This window comes from Vitis vinifera, chromosome 5 (genome assembly GCF_030704535.1).
Source record: "Vitis vinifera cultivar Pinot Noir 40024 chromosome 5, ASM3070453v1".
NCBI classification, from domain to species: Eukaryota; Viridiplantae; Streptophyta; class Magnoliopsida; order Vitales; family Vitaceae; genus Vitis; species Vitis vinifera.
This window is the reverse complement of record NC_081809.1, coordinates 11,917,306-11,937,735: the sequence shown is the minus strand read 5'-3', so window position 1 is coordinate 11,937,735 and position 20,430 is coordinate 11,917,306. Positions and strand designations below refer to the sequence as shown.

At 37.3% G+C, this 20,430-nt stretch overlaps 1 protein-coding gene across 1 annotated transcript; it reads right to left on the bottom strand.

Annotated features, from left to right (window-relative positions):
- LOC100245879 (Inosine triphosphate pyrophosphatase) lies at positions 1 to 19,995 on the bottom strand. Its single transcript, NM_001397915.1, has 8 exons — positions 19,826 to 19,995; positions 19,662 to 19,726; positions 19,506 to 19,569; positions 19,398 to 19,407; positions 9,124 to 9,155; positions 8,895 to 9,007; positions 511 to 587; positions 1 to 409 (listed from the first exon to the last, which is right to left on the bottom strand). Exons 1-8 carry the CDS (start codon positions 19,962 to 19,964, stop codon positions 289 to 291), a joined length of 621 nt encoding a protein of 206 aa, NP_001384844.1. The 5' UTR covers positions 19,965 to 19,995; the 3' UTR covers positions 1 to 288.
- Between the last annotated feature and the right edge of the window lie 435 nt (positions 19,996 to 20,430).

Genomic DNA, 20,430 nt, shown 5'->3' with positions numbered 1-20,430 from the left:
TAATGAAACTTGCTGGATGAGATTTATATTGATGAAAAATAAGTGTATTTTGGGCTTCATTTTTACAAGACTTTTTGACTTCACCATAAGGTAGAAAGTAAGTATATTCTCTGTTCCTCTCTGAGTTTCTCTATGCAGCAAACACTATCAAAATACTCAATGGCCATTCTTTCTTTCCATCCCTTAACTGATTAGGGAAAATGGAATAATTGACACTGTTGAAAAGAGCATCCAACTGTTTACCAGGGTGCTACTCTTATTGCAACAAAGCAAATACATAGCTGCCTCTTAAATAGGGGAATCTGTCTGGAAAACATATCCAGCTTTAGCAAAATGAGATTTTACTAGTGCAAGAGCCTTGTAGCGGTGTGAAATCTTGTTCTTTTCTTCCTTGGGCATTTCAGCATAACTGCAATCAAAATAATAACATAATTTAGCTGCACTGGGAATGGATGATTACCATTGCAACATAAAACTAGAGGGAAAAGCAAAGAGGAAGGATGATCTCACGTCTGCTCATATCCATCTGGCTGAAAGATTGGATCCCATCCAAAATCATTGGGTCCCCTTGGAGGAACTATCTTCCCCTAAAATGTCAGCGAAATATCAAAACATTAGTGCTAGTAATGTTTCCATAGACACAACTGCATAAAACCAAAAAAACAACAGAAAACGATGCAAGACAAGGGAGATCAGGTTGCAAGGCCAAAGAATATCAAATGAGAAGAGGTAAATGAAAAAATGTTGCTTTTTTAGCAGATCTGGTCCATTGTTTAGCAAAACAATCAGGCCAAATAACAATAAAAAACTGTTGGGAATTGATCATGATAATTTCACTTTACATGCATATCATTCAGCGCTTGTAATGCACGAGTGACACACATTGTACCTTACAAGCAAGGAGCAGTTGTGTGAAAAATCCAAGTTCTAGCTAAGCTAGGAAGTCATTGCGTAAGGATCACAATAGAAACAACCCAGCAACAATGACCAACAACCAACCCACCACCCCATAGCCCAAAAACACACACAAGCATGCACACATTTCACTATAATTAAAGCAGAGAAAAAGTCGAGTTCTAAGTGAAGAATAACTACATATGCCTTAGTAAATTTGAAAACTAAGGGAAGCAACAAGCTCATATTTTGTTCTTCTAGAGCCTATAGTTGGAATGCCTTTTTGTCTTTTCCTTGGTTCTAAATCATTGCATGCAATGTTACAGATTTTAGTTAAAACAAAGTGTCCTCGAGTAAGATTGAAAATTCTATTACAACAGAATCATGAATCTGTCACGGGAGAACCACAAATGCTGGCAATAATAACTAGAGAAATGGGGAGGGTGCTAATTTCCAATACATGCAGGTCCTGACATGGTCCAAAACTAGAAATACCATGAACATATGACCATGCGAAGACATGTTAGTCAATCATGGATCTCTACTGATGAAAGCACTGTGAAAGGCTAACATAACAGTATTACTTCTAAACAAAAAATTGGGGGAACATTCCCAATTTTTAAGTAGGATTACATTTACCAGTGTTAACATTGACCACAAAATGGTCAAAGCCTATGACGGACTACAATATTTGTTCTGACAATGTCTTGCGGACAACATTAGATAAATAGTGCAGCAGTGCTAAATGTTGTTGGTTCTTGGTCTTCGCTCAAGGTAAATCCGATTATCTTTTTGGATTTTCTAGCCATCTGTTCCAGGGTTATTTATCTTGGCACCAAATTCTCCTACTTTCCAAAGAAAATTAAGCAGAGATTAGTGCATAAAGGGGACAGCTACTAAAATCCAATTTTAAAAAAAAAAAATCTTTTAGCTTGCAGATCCCTAGTTCATTAAATGCATTGGAGATTCATATTCACTGTTCTAAAAGGTATTTGAAATGGAACAGAACACAAGATCATATTATTTTTCTGGGATTTCATTAGCACTTCATCGTGCAGAGAAGTACAGGAATTAAAGAGAGTATGTACCACAAAGTCCAATGACTAAAAATTGTTTTAGAAAATAACTATAGAGATGCAGAATTTCAGAAGTTACTGATCCCTTCTGTGCAAAAATTTGTTAAGAGTTTTAGATCTAGTTTGCATGCCAAGGATGCTAGCAACTAATCTGTTGTAAATTGGGCATGAAGGCTTGAAATTCGGCCCAGAGACATCCAACCTTTATTGAGGGGCTTGAGCCTACGGGCCAAAGCCAGGGATGGAAATTAAAATCCCAGACCAACCAAAGCTGGCCCAGGCATTTTACATCTTAATCTAGAGCAATACAGCTAACAACAATCATTAGTGTGTAAGTTAGAGAACAATAGGAACAATGCACAAAAAAGTGTTTATGAAGACTACAGATTGACACATGTTCAAGGAATTCAAGCTCATGGAGCTTCTAGATGCTCCTAATGTAGTGAAAACCCTAATTGGAGATCCTGATTGTTAAATAACTGAAGGAGAGCCCCAACAAATAATAATTAATTACATAAAAGTAGGAATAAAATAGGAAGGATTCAGAAAAGAGTGTTTCTGAAGCCAATAGGTCAACACATGTTCAAGGGATTCAAGCTCATGGAGCTTCTACATACTCATATAATGAACCCCAAATTGGAGAAAATAGCCATACTATTTCAAGGTGAAGCAGCTACACAAGTCTAGAAAATTTTCAGCAACATTCATGGGTTTAAACTTGTAAACCACCAGTCAATTGCAAAACTGAGTTTACTGGTGCTACTTCTACCTGCACCAACAACAAAAAGGCAATTAAATAAGATCTGGCCAACCAGGATGTTGATGAGTAGCATTTGCAGTAGGATCTCTGCTAGAGGAGATTGGCCATGTGGGTGTTGAAGTCCAATTCAAGAGGGACTGAAGAAGAGTAAGACATATTGGGGGGTCGGTGGGATTACTTGTGGCTTTCTGAAAGCTTTCAAGTAGAGAACTCAATGGTTCAGCTTCTAAAGCACAGAGGTTTAATTCTAGAAAAATCTAAAAACTCCCTCAAATGATAACCCTTGGGCCTATGTATAGTGGTCCTTTGGATAAGATTGGTTTGGGCTAACAGACCTAGCCAATAAGATAGCACCATGTGCATAACCAGCTCACCTTTGCTACAGAAAATAAAGTGACAACCTACTTCTAAAAAGTGCAAGGTGAATCTAAGGTGCAAAGCTCTCTAAAAGGCTTAAGTGTAAAAGACAGAATCTGCAGTGCACACTTCAGTGAAGAAGCACAACTTAGGACACAAGTGCAATTTTATAAGATAATGTGGATGTATCCATGCAAATATTTGTTCATATGCTTATTTATCAGCAAATGTGATCCTCCAATCCAAGGGGGAAAAACAAAACAAAACAAAAAATAAAGATTCCAACATTCAAAAAGAAGAATCCAACAAAAAAATAATACAATGATATAATATTCACTCAACATTTTAAGAATAAAAGTATGCAAAACAGGGAAAAAAAGATCATTTTTGCTATTTAGATGATGAGAGGCTTAAAAACAAGAGATATATACAAGTACTTTTTAGGTGTGGAAATATTTGAACACAATGCCACAAGCACAAAGATTTTGGCCTTTGAATTTTTCTAAAACAAGAAGGGAAAAACAATTGGTTAAAAATAAATGACATTGTTTTTCCCTGAGTTGAAAAAAAAAAAAGAAAAAAAAAGGAAAAAAAAAAAATAGATGAGGCGCACCTCTCCAACAAGGCACACACCTTAGAAGGTAACGAGCCACAGCTAGGGCATCACCGTGCCTTAGGCCTTTGGTTTGTCTTTAACAACTGTGGGTGACAGTGACGTATCACACACAATGGATCCTCATCTCTGAATCCAAATGAAATGGGCTTGGTAGTGTTGGGGAAATACAAGTTCGGTGAACTGCAAACTCTAATTGCAAAATGTAGAACCTTTAGACTATCCTATATACTTGATCTTGGAGTGGGACAAGCCCCTTGCTGAGGTGCATCAAGCTTTGTTTGGCTCCCCACGGGCTATTCCCAACTGAAGCAGGCATAAATCTTTTGGATGCTATGCCATTAGGCACCTCTGAGCAACATTTAGGAAATACCTTTTAGCACAAAAGAGGAAATGCTAGGGATGCTCCTTGTAGAGAAGAATGAGGACAGTTATTAGAGGCACCTTTGATAATGTTAGAATAAACTAATAAAACCAATGAGTGAAAGTGGGAAGTGACTGCCATTGCCCATTTTAGCATGTTGGTGGCCACTAGGTAGCCACCATTTCCATGGGATGTGGGAAAGGGAACCAGGAGGAAACACCTATAAAAGTCTCATAGAAATGGAATTACACATGACATCAATAACTACAGTGACTGGTAGAACAGTGGTAGGTATATCTTCCTTGCACCATGAGAGTGGTAGGAGTCTTTGAATTGTGAGAGTTAGCAGTGCTAGCCTTAATAGAGTAATGGCAACCATGGCAAAATAGTGACAGCTGTAGCAGTAGGTAGGTTGGTGATAGGTATCTTTTTGCAACCTCGGCAACCTTGAAGGAGGCATTGCCAGTGGAACTCTAATGGTATAGCTGTAGGTTTTTTGTTCTACTAGCTAACAGGTGTAAAGGGAAACCATTAGAGTGGTGGAAGGTAGAAAACAAACAAACAAAAAAGGAAAAAAAATGCAAGTTTGGGTTAAGAAATCTTTATTTGACCTAAGACCACCCATCTAACACATACAAGTGACTATTTTATATATATTTTAGGTTAATATAAATGCATTTTTAGATAACATATAATAATGTTAAATCATATACTAATACAATTAAAAAAGAATTTGAAGTTTTAATTATTTTCTTATAATATCTGAAATTTGTACTAAGTCTATATTATTTTTGCCTTTATCATATTTATTGCATGAACTAAAAAACAAATAAAGTGGGAAAGTAAAATATGAATTAAAAAATGAACTAATTTTACAGCACTTCTTTTTTTTTCTTTTTTTTTTTTGATAGGCAAATAGAAAATATATTAGAAGTGCCTAAGAGGAGATGCACCAAAGTACACATGAAGCACACTACATAAAGCTCAAAGTCTACAAAGTCTACCAAGGACATTGCATGGTCCCCTATGTACACTTTAACCTATTCCAAAAAAATAGACATAAAATAAGATTTTATAACTTAGTCCGACTGCTCGACATCATTAAACAACCTCCTATTTCTTTCCATCCATAAAGTCCAAAACAAGCACAAGGGGGCGACCCTCCATGCTTTCTTCTACTTCTTCTCCATGAATGAATTGAGCCAACACAAGAGGTTTCCTCTAACTGTAGAATGCAACACCAAAGGCCCAACTTCTTCTTCATTCCAAGCATAGGACTTCTACCACCTCTTTTGGTCTCCAACTTCCCCAGTAGGGAAATAATCTCCATTTCGAAGCCCTTAATTGGCATTCTCACAAAAGATATCAAGGCAGACATTTTGCTGAAAGATCAAACAGAGGGAAACTCCCTCTTCTCGAAAACTGCTATTGAGCTCCTGCATTGAGATTACCTTCCCTTAACTCTGTTCGACATCATTACACCCTGGCTTTCTTGAGAAATTTTATGGAAACTCCATTGATGAGCCATCCTGAAGGATCATCCTCAGGGGCCCACTACCTGATGCAATGATTCCCGTTAATGCAACCCAGCTTTGCTCCCTCTAAGGGTCAAGAAAAAGCCCAACCCCTAGTCTGAACATCCATTCATAGAGAAAGGAGAAGAAGAAGAAGAAGGCACCCAAAGAAGCTTCAGGCCACGAAGATGTAGCTTTAGACCTAGCTACCATAGCCAAAAGAGCATCTTCAATGACAAGTTCCTTCACCCTTCTCCTTGGGGCATCAACTACAAGCCTGGGTCAAAAGGCACAGACCCATTACTCATTGAAGCACAGCACGGTGTACCAGAGTGAGAACCTTGGGGTGTTCCTCCTTTTATAAAAGAAAACCACTTTGGGCTTCCCTTAAAAGATTAAGACTTGACCCACCATACTAGAGTACAAAGATGGGCTGTAGGAGACTACATCTGACCCCGGCCCAGCAAAGCCCTGCTCACCAGCCCCATCTTCTCCTAAAAAACAGTATGGGTTTGGGATATTAGAGTCCATTGAAGCACACTAGGCTTGAAATAGGGGGCAGCATAGGCCTTCTCTACCTCATGCAATGGGCCCAACTCAACCCAACATTCCTTGAGGGACCAAACTCAAGTCCCTGAAGCCCATCATCATAGCAACATCCAAACAAGTCCTTACCGAAGTGTCAACAAGAGGTAGGTCCAACACTCCATAGGCCCTATTAAACCCTTTTGCATGCAAATGCTTGAAATGTCAGAGCCAACCATTCCATCTGCAGCACACAGCAACTCCACATTCAACACATGGCCTTCATTCTTTTCAAAAGAAAGATCACCTACCCCAACATTCTCACCGTGCATGGGCCGTCCCCCATCTCTTCCCTAACCATCTATTCACAACACCATGAGTTCAACTAAGCACATCCATTGCAAAGTCTCCCACCAAAGCTGATTTCATGGTAAAAGCTCCCCACCACCACCTGTAAAGACGCAGGAACCTTCCTCTCATTAGACCTGACAAGAACTCTGGCCCACTGCAAGTTCCAGCGAAATGTCCTATCTTCATCCACCACTACAAACCCCCCAAAGGCATCTCCTAATTTTTCAAAACACATCCTTACCCCACAGGTGGAGTGGAAGCCCACAACTCTTAAGCACACTTCTTGAGCGCAAACATCATCTCTTAGTCACCCGACCTCAGATACATATTTTGTAGAGGGCAGCAACTACTTCTTGACCCATCACGTCTACTCATTAAAATAATGATGGATTCCCACAATAAACGTCTTACAATCACTGAGATGTAACCTTCTATGTTATATTGAAAGAGCTATGATGAAGAAGTTGCCAATGCAACAAATGTATAGACAAGGTTGAACCAAAATGAAGCTCCATGAGGTAAAAAGCCAACAATTACACAAATATGGCGCAAAAGGAGAATATAAGCACAAATATGCGGCAACAGTTCTACCCCCAGTAGACGGAGTTTTTCTTAATTCATAAGTGAGTTTAGTAGTGAGGTGACAACTTTTTTTTTTATAGGTAAATTGAGAGCATATATTAAAAGCCCAAAGAAAGGGTGCAACAATATACACACGTAGTATACAAATGCGCCACGACAGAAAAGTAGAGAGAACAACAAGGAAAACCAACCAATCCCACCCCCTAACACCCTAGCAAAACAGATTACCCAACCACTTATTTTGTACATGCTTTTATTAGTATTTCTCCTTGTACAGTGGAGGGTATGCTCTTTGATCAGGTTTTGCACCTGGCAGGAAGGACCTCTCATCCTTCTCATTAACTTTATTATTATCAATATATATTTTGTTCTAATAGAAAAAAACAAGCTTTCACCCTTTCCAGCAACCAGGCTAGCCCATTCTCACCAAATCTAATCCAATTGGAAAACACCCGACCCCTCTCTCCACTATCTTGCCCACCGTCTTTCCCTTGACTTGCTTCACCGAAATCTCAAAGGATTTCAATACAACTCCAAACCAAGAACTTCCCCTTTACGAAACCATCTCCTGGATCTTCTCCATCTCTTCAAATCACAGTTTCAACAGCTTCAACATCTTCTCACCAAACCTAGGGCTGAAGCAAGTTCAAGTACATGGCACAAAGCGATTGTTGAGGTGACAACTTAATCTAAGATTCAAGCTGATCAAATTGAACAAAACTAAGGTGTCATGTGGTTGATATAGAATTAATCTCAACATAAAAGGCATTCTTCAACCAAGCTTTGCCCTTAGCTAGAGCATCAGCCAGCTTATTAAACAAAAGCTTCCAACGAACGGTTGCCACATAATCACTCGCAAATCCTTTGATCCTCCTAATGAAGTTATATACCCTGGGCTTCCTCTTCATCACAAGAAACAAGAAAAAAAATCCTAAAGTCCATAGATAAGCTTTTAAAGGATAACCCTATGGTCCTGAATTATACCATTCAATGCTTGAGAGAACATTGTGTGCAAATGTGCATGTGCACAAACAATAAAGTACACATAGTTAACCAGGTGGTTCTACCACAGAAAATTTATGAAAATTAAAATGTTGCCTTCCATTTTCTTGTCTAGCATTTAGTTAAACTGCATTTGTTTCAATTTTTAGACCATCATGTTATATGCTACCTTAATGCGACTCAAAATACCCACTAATGCAAATACACTTTAACACTATCTATCAGCCAAATTATTATTTTCTTAAAAGGCCCTTTTAGGAGGTCCATTGCTGGAAGTTACCTTGTTTCAGGAATTGAACTAAGGACAACCTAAATATATAATATGTTTGTCATCTCTCAATAAAGAAGACCCTACAAGTTGGCATGGTTATTCTTGGGGAAAGGTGAGCAGACAGTGTGGAAGATGATCTCATTAAGTATTATCTGGAGCTTATGGAAAGAGCACTAAGGATTTTTGAAGCAGCAGAGCTGTTGGTTCGGAAACTGAATGACCTTGTTCTGAAAACTCTGCTGGATGTATTTTGGTGGATGGGAGTTTCTCATGTTAGCTTTTATAGATAGGTTAACGTTAGAGCTCTCTGTTGAGGACTGATGTGCATGTTTTTCTCTTTTCCTGTCAGACAAGTGAGTGCTCCTCATATATATTTTGTGTACCAAGGTTGCATCCCATTATATGGCTCCTGCTTAATATCTTTCCCATTTGACTAAAAAAAATGCAGCAAAATTATGACGATGAAGCTTATGATAAATATTTCAAGCAAATACATAATAATCATAAGTACTTTGTGAACTTCTTTCTTGGGGTTCTCAAGATGCATTTCAGGAAGACAGGCATTTTAAAACTACTAAAGCATACCGGAGTTTTCCCCAGAAACGTTACTGGTTCAGCATCTGGACCGAGAGCAAAAGAAAAAGCGCACAAAGCATAAGCTGATTTATCTTCATATGCCATCAGCAAATTGTTCAGACCTACAAAAAGTGGCTGAAGATCAGGTAAAATAGAACCAAGAAGGCGTTTTGACCAAAAATAAATGTCAAAGAGCAATAAACAGAGGAAGAGAACAAAGCTCAGAGAAAACTACAACCTTCATGACCTATCTTCTGGAGAAACCATTTGCTGTAGTATGATTAAGAAACAACAAAACTGTTAGGACTACATTGTCAAAAAGAATACAAAAGACAGGAACATACACTATGGATATCTGAAACATACAATCTTTTTAACTATAATGAGGAATGGTCTACTGGAGTTACGATTTCCTCTCCTGAAACCATATCACAATAAATGGGCAAGTTTTTTAAAAATTTCACCCAAAAAAAAAAAAAATGAAAACAAGGGTTTTTACAGGCTGAACCACTATGAATTTATGTGCATATTTATACCAAAAGTCAGATTGTACATTGGTGAAAGATGTCTTATCCTTCTTGTTTCTTTCTTAGTAATTGAAATGAAATGATTGTTGCTGATATTTAAAAAGAATAAAAAATAACTAAAAAGGCCAGGTTTGCTATAAAAAGATAAATCTGATGTAGGACAACAGTTATATATACATCAGAAACAAACATATTATTAATATGGATTTAAAAGAACAAGCGATGAGGAATCCTTCCTAAATTTACAAACTTTGATCAAAAGAAGAGGTAAAGAAACTGTCTACAATATACTAAGGAGAAGTATACATCAATAGAGTACCACATGAGACTCTACAATAAAAGCGAGTCAACATTCACCAAGGGTTGATACAAGTACAAGTACCAAAAAGGACCCGAAGCATTGTTCCTCCCTTAATTGTTTCAACACTTTTGATCTACAAACCACATTCAATTGAGTTGAAAAACATTGAGAGAAGTGACTTTGAAAGCAGTAGTAGTAGAAGCTCAAAAGGAGATAAATTAGGTCCTATATCATCTTTCGAAATTCTCTAATCGTCCTAAAAAATCCTTACACTTCTTTCCCGCCACACCATCCAAATCAGTGTAAGACAAATAATTTGCAACAGAACTTTGTGTCTAATAGTACTTTGTACTCCCCAAACCCCTAAAGGAGATAGTCATTATGTCACTTATACTTCTAGGAGGAACCCAACACAACCTAACACGTTTGAATACCTATGCTAAAGCCCCAAAGTCATCAAACAATGTTAAAAAGATGATCAATCAATTCTCCACTCCCCATACATATAGTACAACGATCAAGACTAAAGGGCTTTGAAGGTCATCTCACTTAAAGCAAGTCATTAGTGTTGACCTTCTTGTTGGCCACTAACCAAACAAAGTTCTTGACCTTTGATGGGGCTTTAGATTTCAACATGAATTTTGCTAGAGAAAAATGAAGCTTGAAGACGATAATAAACAAACTCTTGCATCTAGGAAAGATGGAGATAAGTTCACACAATTAAGAGAGGACATGAGTCTTTCAAGTTCTCCTATCTCCATGCCAGTAAGGTTTCAACAAAAATTAGTTCCAAGAAAAAAAGGGGAAGAGATGCTAAGAATAAATGAAATGGGAGAATTTTTAACTATTACAACTCAAAAAAGACTCAGAAATTGAGAACAAAGAGGTTGATTCCCCACCACAAGTCTTCCCAAGAATGAATCTTCACCCCATATCACTTAACTGAAAAACAGGTATGATTGGAAAAATCCTAGAAAAACCTATGTAATAACCTTCTAAGGGCAACAATGCAATTGCCTGACTAAAATGTTAGCATCCCAATAATTGGGGAGTGTCTTGTAGATGCTCAATATGACCTTATACCAAAGATCTATACTTTCCCTAAAAACCCTCCAAAAGCCACTTCCCTAAGAGAGTTCTATTCCTTGAAGAAATCCTCCCGAACCCCACTTGACACTTGGTCCCTACTTATAAAATGATCTCTCTTAACCTACCAACCCAAAATTCCTTTGCATTTCCTCAATTTTAGTCATTAATGATGATAGGATCTTGTACAAAGAAAGGAAGTAACTAGGGATGTGAGAAAAACAAGACCAAATAGGAGCAATTCTTCTACTTAAGGCCAAAAACACTAGTTAAGATAAACAAGACTGAATTGGAGTAACTCTCCTCCTCTCTCAACAACATCCTACCTAAAATGTTAATTGTTATGATGAAAAGAACAGGTGAAAATGGATCTCCTTGCCTTAAACCTCTAGTTGTTTTAAATCGTTTAGCACTTCACTCTCTAAGACCTCAAAATTTGTTGAAGGCATACATCCCCTCATCCAAATCCTCCATCTTGTACTAAACCCCTTCCTTGCTAGTGCATGATCCAAAAGGCCCTTATCCACATAATCATATATCTTTTCAAAACCAATCTTAAGGACTACACTTTCCTCTCCTAATCATCTTTTCCCATCTACCATTTCATTGACTTTAAATACTGCATATAGAATTTGTCTCCCTTAACAAAAGTTCCCTAAAAGATAGGAATGGTTTTATGGACTCCTTGTATACAACTTGATAAAACTTTAGTTATAATTTTATATAGACTTATGACTAAGCTAATAGGTCAAAAATATGAAATTTTGTTGGTTTGACTTCTTTTTGGCGCAAGTGTAATGAAGATAGCATTAGTGCTTTCGTTCATTACCTCACCATTCCATAAACACTCTTAAGAAATCCTCATTTACCATATCCCAACACTCCTAGAACACAGCTATGGAGAAACCATCACATAAGCCTTTTCTTTGTCTAATTGAAAGATAGCTTTACAAACTTCCTCTTCAAAAAGGGGGCGATCCAACTAAGTAGCACTCTCTTCTAAAATAAGAGAATTGTCCAACCTACCTCAAAGAATCTCTAGGGGGCTTAGAATTTAACTTTTCAAAAAGTCTCTGAATCTCCTCTTAGATGCTTTCAATATCATATAAAGCTACGCCTTTTTCATTCACCAAGGACTTGATGAACTTCATGTTTTTCCTTATGTTAGCCACCCTATGGAAACACTTAGAGTTGCTATTCCCTTCCTTTCCTTTACCCATTTGACCCTAGCTTTTTGCCTACAATAGACCTCTTCCCTTAACAACAATTTTTTCATCTAACCTTTCCTTAAGGCCTTGAAAGGTAAACCCCAAGAAAGAGATTCCCTTCTTGTTCATGGGCTTCAATACTAACTATGTCTTTGAGGATATTCTTTTTCCTCTCCTTGAAGTCTCCAAAAAAGACCTTGTTCCATTCTTTTAGTTTTGATCATAGTTTTAAAAGGCTCAAGACGCACCCTAATTTACATATATATTTCTATATAATATAATCAAATTTAATAATCATTTATTTGTCCTAAACACATAAATCATCAAATATTATCTAAAACTTCAATTTAATTAACAAAAAACATAAAAATAAAGAACTCCAAGCATAAAAACAAAGCATCATGATTGCTAATACATATCCAAATCCAAAGTTTCCAAACCAAAACATGAAATTTGTCCATAATTCAAAAACATCATTAAATACCAAGGTCCCAAAAAGGTACGTCTATTTTTCCTCTATTTTTTCCTCCTCTTCTTCGTTCTCTTCGCTTCTTCACAGCATAGTAGAGGCTAGGGCAATGTTTTGGGTGTTGTCGGGTTGAAAACAACCAAAAAAAGGGGGTTGGAATGAAAGACAGGGCCAAAACGATATCGTTTTGGCTTGTTCTTTTTAAAATAAAAAGGGCCAAAACGACGTTGTTTTGACCCTTTAAAAAAAAAATTAAAATTAAAGGTCCAAAACGACACAACCCTATTATTTTAAAAGAACAGACCAAACAACATCATTTTGGTCTCAGATAATAATAAAAAAAAAGGGGGGGGGGGGCTTCTTTTTTCCCTCTGCAACTCGTCACCAGAGAAGAAGACCAGAAGAAGAAGAAGAAGAAGAAGAAGAAGGAAATAAGGGGTTGAGGCACACTTGTGGGCCGCGTTGTGCCTTGCTAGAGGTGAGCACCTTGCGCTCCTAAGCGGTATCTTTGTGAAGGGGTGTCGCTTGCCTTCAAGAGAGGTGCCGGAGGGTCGCGTTGTGCCGCTTAGAGCCTAGGCGCGCCTTTCACAACTATGGCTTTGATTTGACATATTGTAGCATTTCCATGAATTTATGACCTTCCCACCCTTCAACCTAAAACTCTTTCCACCATAAGCTAAATCTTTCCTTGAAATTTAGGTGAGCAACCACATGTTTTCAAACCTAAATAGAGTTGATCCCCACTTGAATTGATTGGTATCTAAGACAATCTACCAATAGTTAGAGGTGAAATTGGGTAAGGCTTCTTTTAGACTATGGGGAAAGCTTTGCTTCCACTCATTTGAAAATTAAAATATTTATTTGATCCCTTGCAAGTGGGGGATGATTGCAAATTGGACCAAGCGAATAAGCATTCCTAAGGGGGGGATCGATTAACTCACTTTCTTTAATGAATTCAAATAGGTTAAAGTCACACACACATACACATACACATACCATTTCAGATAGGTTAAACCAAAAAGATCCACTACACCCACCTAAAAAACCCTTTCTAATAGTGGTATCATTGGAGCGATACATAGAGATAATCCAAAAGACCTGTTATCCATCTAAAACTAGCTTAGCCGAAATTTAGAAGGATCCTAACACCAATTCTATACAACTGTATTTGCTTGAGTCCTATATTATTAATACGCTTCCTAATGCGTCACAAGCTAGAAGAGTAGCCCATTCCTTATCCCTAGTTGTCTACACACTTACCACAAATCTTGCATCAAACTTCTCTCTCTTTGTTTCCTAAAGCATCACTGTACCTAGAGATTCATGGTGGAGAAATTCCTTAACTACCCTTCTTTTCTTTCTAACCTCAATCCTCAATTATTCCTATTTATGATTCTCATACCACCAGTTAGAAGCCCATTCACCTTTCAAACAAGCCCTCCTAAGTGTCATTACTCGTGATCATAGGTTTGTCCTTCTTCCTGAAGTATACTTTATCGTTAGACCTTACACTACTACTACCTAAGGTAAGACCATTCTCACTATACTTGACAAGCATGACTTTCATAGTGGCCAAAATAAATTAAACACTTTCTATTTTGCAAGTTGTGAGACCTTCGATGTGAAAACCTTCTAACAAAGGAGCCTAGATCTAATGTTTGTTCTTCCACAAGGGAAATAGCCTCCATGGGGACACTAGGCAGTGATCTAGGGAGAGTAACACCCTTAAACACTTGCCCTGAAGGAACTATAGTGTTGATGTATTAGATTAAGTTGACAATTTTGTTCCATTATTACACTAAATCTGAGGTATCATAAATTATGAGGTCTTACTGGTTAGAGTGGATTTCAAGCTACTTCAAAGTCGATTAAAATTCAAGGTACGCATATTTATTAGATGTATTAGAGCAAGAGAAATTGCTACTAAATTTAAAGAAGACGAAATTTCTAAGAGAAATCAAAAAGCGAAGTCGAACATGCAAAAATGTTTATAAGCATTAAAACATCATCAAGGAGGATCTTCAAACGTCCATGGGATGTTCAAATGTCCTCTAATGGGATGTTCAAATTCCACCCAACATTCAAACATCTCCTACATGATGTTCAAATGCTAGTTCAATCCTTTTGTTTTTTAAAGCAAATATTTAATATTTTTGTTGGAATTTTTAAGAAACTCTCCAAACATCCATCTAGGATTTGATATAAAAACCCAAGTTTTTAATTAAAAAAATGCAAGTGAATTCATAGCCATCTCTCTGCCTTAGCACTCCAACTCTCAAACATTTCAAGGGCATTCTTGAAAGTCCTTTTGGCAAAAAAGCAAAATGCATCGATCCACTAGTCTCAACACAGGATTGAGGTATCCACTAAGAAACACGAGTTGTTGCGTCAACAACATGAAGGAACTATGTGGGTGCTCACCAGTATAAGACCATTGGAAGTAGAAACCTCTACATTAGGTAAAACTATGTACATTCCTTTTGGTTTAATGGATTTGACTGCAGTCATGAGACCTGTGGTTTTTTTTTTTTTTTTTTACATCTATAAAGTTTTTGAGAAACTTTCTATGTAGTTTTCCTGCATATATTCGAGGTCCTTTAATGTGATTGTGTTCTTATTCTCATTGATAGATCAAAAGATTTCCATATATAAAAATAAAAAATGAATATAGATTGCTTGTGGACTATCAATTCACCTCCCTCTAGGAAGTTTCAAAATGTTTCATGATCAAGAATACAAACTCATAAGTGATATCAAAGTGTGTTAAAATTTTAAACATTAAATTTTTTTATTCCTACTAATTGATTCTTGAATCATGCAATCATAAAAAGTAGGAACTTCCATTAATTGCTCTTCATTCTTTGATGAGAACAACTACCTCCTGAAAAGTTCAAAAGAAGTATTTTCCAAAAGGTAAGGAGAGCATGTTTGGAATATAATGGAATATGGGTGGCTGCCTCCTGATCTATAGACAAAAATGAAAGATTTATTTAGTCAATGGGACAAGTTTGATAATGAAAGTAGTGAAGCTAATGCTAAGGCTCTTTATTTTATTTTTAATGGTGTTAGTCTTAATGAATTTAAAAGAATAGTAACATGTAAATACACTAATGAAACTTGAGATATCTTGATTGTAACTCATGAGGGTAATTACACTATGAAGTTGTCCAAATTATGGATGCTAAGTGTCCAATTTGAAAGAATAAGAATGAATGAAGATGAGACTTTCTTTCAATTTTATACCAACATGAGTGATATTGGTGTTTTTTTTTTTTAATAGGTAACTTGAGTGATATTGTTAATTGTTTTAACTTGCGAGAGAAAATACCTAATTCCAAGGTACTTAGAAAAATCTTATGATCTTCCTCTAATCTCTCTTTGAGAAATTCAAGCCTAAAGTAATTGTCATAAGCAAGAATGTGGATGCATTGAGAGTGGATGAGTTAGTAGGTTCCCTGCAAACCTATAAAATGACTCTTCTCTCATCAAAGAGTTTTAAAGAAGGTCTCTTCAAAAGAAAAAATTGAGTCTCATGATGAGACCATAGCCTAATACTGAAGCAAATTCAATGATGACAGGGATTCTCTCAATGTCTCCCACTAGCCGCCATTTAAACCTTCTAGAATCATCATAAGTTTTTAGTGTTAGCTAATAGACTAAAGAAGGTAGTGGGCAAGGTGGTGTCCAACTCCCAAAATACATTTGTGGAGGGTAAGCAAATCCTTGATGCTGCTATGATTGCTAATGAAGTTATTGATTTGGTGCAGAAAGGTAAATGCGGTGGTATTCTTTGCAAGCTTGATATGAGAAAGCGTATGACCATGCTAACTAGAACTTCTTAACTTTGTTGCTAGAAAATATGGGTTTTGGTGTTAAGTGGATCAGTTGGATTCGGTGGTGTATTTCTACAATGAGATTCTCAATCCTTGTCAACGAAACTCCTTCAAGTTTTTTCCAAAACTCTCGAGGTTTGAGGCAGCGGGACCCTCTCTTCACTTATCTCTTTGTGATTGCCATGGAGGCCCTCAGTTGTTTGCTAAAGAGAGCTAAGGAGGGAGGTTTTTTATCCGGTTGGAGGATCAGAGGTAAAGGAAAAAAGAGAGGGGAAATCTCTCATTTGTTGTTTGTTGATGACACTTTAGCCTTTTGTGAGCCTTCTATAGATCAAATGACTTACTTAAGTTGGTTATTTATGTGGTTTGAGGCCATGTCGAGGTTGAGAGCAAATCTGGAAAAAAGCATTCTAGTAAGGAGAGTAGAGAATTTAGAAGAGCTGGTGTAAGAGTTTGATTGCAAAGATTGGTGCGCTCCTGTCTTCTTACTTTTGGGTCTTCCCTTAGGGGCACAGTTCAAGTCTGTGGCAATTTGGGACGGCATGGAGGAGAGGCTTCAAAAAAAATTATTGATTTGGAAAAGACAGTATATTTCTAAAGGGGCCAGGCTTACCTTGATTCACAACACCCTTTCCAATATGCCTATTTATTTTATGTCTTTGCTTTGTATGCCAAGAAGAGTCAGATTGAGACTGGAGCAAATCCAAAAGGTTTTTCTTTGGGGCGGAGGGACTTCTGTGTGGAAGCCTCATTTAGTAAGGTGGTCTATTATTTGCTCAGATAAAGGAAAGGGTGGCTTAAGAGTGAGAAATTTGTTGTTGCTCAATAAGGCCCTCCCATGTAAATGGAGTGGCATTTTCCAATGGAGAGGGAGGCTTTTTGGAAGCAAGTTATTTGTGGTAAGTATGGGGTAGAAGAGGGACGGTGGCACTCCTATGATGTGAGAGGAAGTTATAAAGTAGGGTTGTGGAAAGCCATCGGGAAAGAATGGTATACCTTGGGTGGCAATATGGCATTTTCTATAGGGAATGGAAGGTGAGATGTTGGAAGGATAGGTGGTGTGGTGACGATCCGTTGTGCGTCACTTTTCCCTCCTTATTTGCTATAGCATCATCCAAGGAGGTTTGGGTGGAGGATGTTTGAAACCATTCAGAAGAGGGAGTATAGGCTCCCAAATTCTTTGGTTGGCTCAACAATTGGGAGGTGATTGTTGTGGAGAATTCTTTCCAAAGACTACAAGGAAGGAGGGTGTGTAGGAAGGTGGATGATCAAGTGGTTTGAACAAAATCAAAATATGGTAAATTTACTATCAAATTTCTATACAAGGCTTTGGAACCAGAAAGACAAGGTATTTCCTTGCAAGTGCAATTTATAACTCATAGGTGTTGTCGATGGTGCGTTTCTTTGCTTGGGAGGCTACTTGGAATAAAGTCTTAACTTTGGATCGAATTCAAAGAAGAGGGTAGTCGTTGGCCAACAGATGTTACCTATGTCTCTCAAAGGAAGAGACACTTGAGCACATTCTATTGCATTGCGATATGGCAAGGATTTTGTGGCACTTATTTTCTCTTTTTAAGGTGTCGCAGGTACTTCCTTTCTCAGTTAGAGAGGCGTTATCAGGGTAATATGGTTCTTCTATGGGTAAGAAGAGGAAAAAAGTGTGGCAAGCTGCTCCTCTATACCTTTTCTGGATTGTTTGGAAGGAAAGAAACAGTAGGGCTTTTGAAAATGAGGGGCATTTGGTCCAAAGGCTTAAACATTCTTTCCTTTGTAAACTTTGGGCTTGAGTTAAGGTGTATATAGTTTTTAGTCCTTCCATTATTTATTTTGCAAATTGGTTGGGCTTTGATTGAGTGGGTACTACTTTTTGTTGTTCCCCGTTTTCTTTTTTGAGGCGCTCTTAAGCATCCTTTATATACTTCCTATGTACTTTGGGGCACCTTTTTGGAAGTTTCTTTTTTAATATATTGCCTTTTACCCATAAAAGAGAAAAAATAATCATTAGAAGCTTTTTCCGGCTTTTCATGAACTGAGATTCACAAAATCTGCCATTGGGGATTTCATCTTCACCTCTAAAAGCACACTCTAGTCTTTCCTCTAAATTTGCTATTAAATCCCAAAAACATGTCCATCTCCTTAGCCTTCTTCAAATGGTCCAAAATCCAAACAATCTCTTCTTTCTCAAACCCCACCATTTAGGAAGTTCCTCAGACTTGCTTTGTGATGGAAACCCATAATGGTTTTGTCCAATTTGGTGATAACTTAAACCAAATGATTTGTCCATTTCAGAAACTAGTCATGTTTTATCTTCTTTAGTTGAATCCATGCAAAGGGCAAACCAGTATTTGTCCAACCAATCAAGCATCGGAGCACAACTAGATGCTCCTCCACCTTCACCCAAAAGAACACCTACTACCAATCCTTGAATTAATATGCCATTCAATATAACTTTGAAATTCCTACCCTTAAATGACATCTTAACTCTGACATTAACTGGAAAGCCATTATTGACTGAAACATAGAAATCAAAATAATATTATTGCAACAGCACTCCATAGTGCTCGGGAAAATGTTCACACTAGTACTGCATGAATCCATCAAATCTCTGACCACCAGGAACCAATGAATTAAAGATGCCAAAAATCTGTTCATTATACCTTCAAGTGGATAGAGAATGAAAAGATGCTAGAATTAGATGAAATAAGCTCCTTCGCAATAACCTCTTAATGGAATATTTTAATACCTCTGTGCTTAAACGCCGAAGACATGGGAGCTAATGCACTAGCCTACAGCTATAACTAAGCCAAACTATAGAAGTGCTCAATATTAACCGTACACTGAAAGGGATCACAGCAGGGATTAAAGGATAATTTCTGTTTTTTTTTATATAAAATAAAATAAAAAATAAAAATAAATAAATTTCTATAACACCATCTGTGCTGTTTTACATCAATTTGGAAAACCGACCTTCTTTCCTACAATAATAATAATCACAAACCATGCAAAATAGAGAAAAATAAAAAACCATAAAATAAAGAAAGAGAATAAATTCACCTTAAAACAAGGACAAGAATGAAATAGAACTTACATGTAAGGCCCTGCATTTAGTTCCAATCACCCAAAAAAACAAAAATTAGAAAGCAAAAAGCACACAAATCAAACACAAAAATTAAGAAATAAAATGTGCATACACTACCTGGGAGACCCTTAAGGGCATTGAAACAGAGGCAGGTGTCTTCCACCAGCACTGGCCCATTCACCTTTCACAAAATTACATAAAAACATTTCAAACTCCAGACTAAAGAAAAAACATAATGACACACGTTTTATAAATAAGTATATGTAGAAAAACCTGAATTGCAGCCAATCGAGCCTTTTCTTTGGAGATATCTTCGGGCTCTCCTTGGAGCTCTGGCACTGATGCAATAATCCAAGAGAAAAAAAAAAAAAAACAAAGAAAATTAAGAGATGAGAGAAGGAGGTATGTTAAGAGAAATGGGGTTTTAGAGAGAGTACAGTCGAGCTTCAGGGAGTTGAAGGGTATGGACTGGCCCAAGATGTATCGGACCTCCTCGAGCTTTTTAGCGTTGCCGGTGACGAAGGTGACCGGGCGTGAAAGGATCAACCCGGACGCTGAAGCTCCGGCCGCAGCCATTTTCCCGCGCTTTCTGGAAATGGTAGGTGACAAGGGTTTATAGAGAGGCTTTGAGTGTTTTGTAGCTCCCAGTCTCTACCTACGCAGCAAGTTGGGCGGGTTGCTCCGCATGATCCGACAAATTTGATCATTTGAGCCCAATTTGATCCAACCTCCAATTCAAATCATGCAGACCAAGCGTAATTCAAGATCATTTTTCTTTTTCTAAATTCTTATTGAATTCAGATTAGTAGAACTGAATCCAAATTAGTGTAACTGCATAATTAAAAGTTGGGTTATTTGGATAGGTGACTCAAAATATAGGTAAAATTGTAAAAATAACCTAACTAGTTAATTATTTTGAGAGATGACCTAATTTGGACATTTTTACCCTTATTTATTTCCCTTCAAAAACATATAAGATCCCCCTCCAAAAACATGATATCCTCCAAAGGCATAAAACTTTAGTTTTATCTCTCATCGGTAC

Coding starts and splice junctions, on each gene's coding strand:
- LOC100245879 (NM_001397915.1), bottom strand. CDS start 19,964: ATGGCTGCGGCCGGAGCTTCAGCGTCCGGGTTGATCCTTTCACGCCCG. Junction 9,008..9,123: donor CCAGAAGATAGGTCATGAAG/GTTGTAGTTTTC, acceptor CACTTTTTGTAG/GTCTGAACAATTTGCTGATG. Junction 410..510: donor CCAGATGGATATGAGCAGAC/GTGAGATCATCC, acceptor TTTTGATTGCAG/TTATGCTGAAATGCCCAAGG.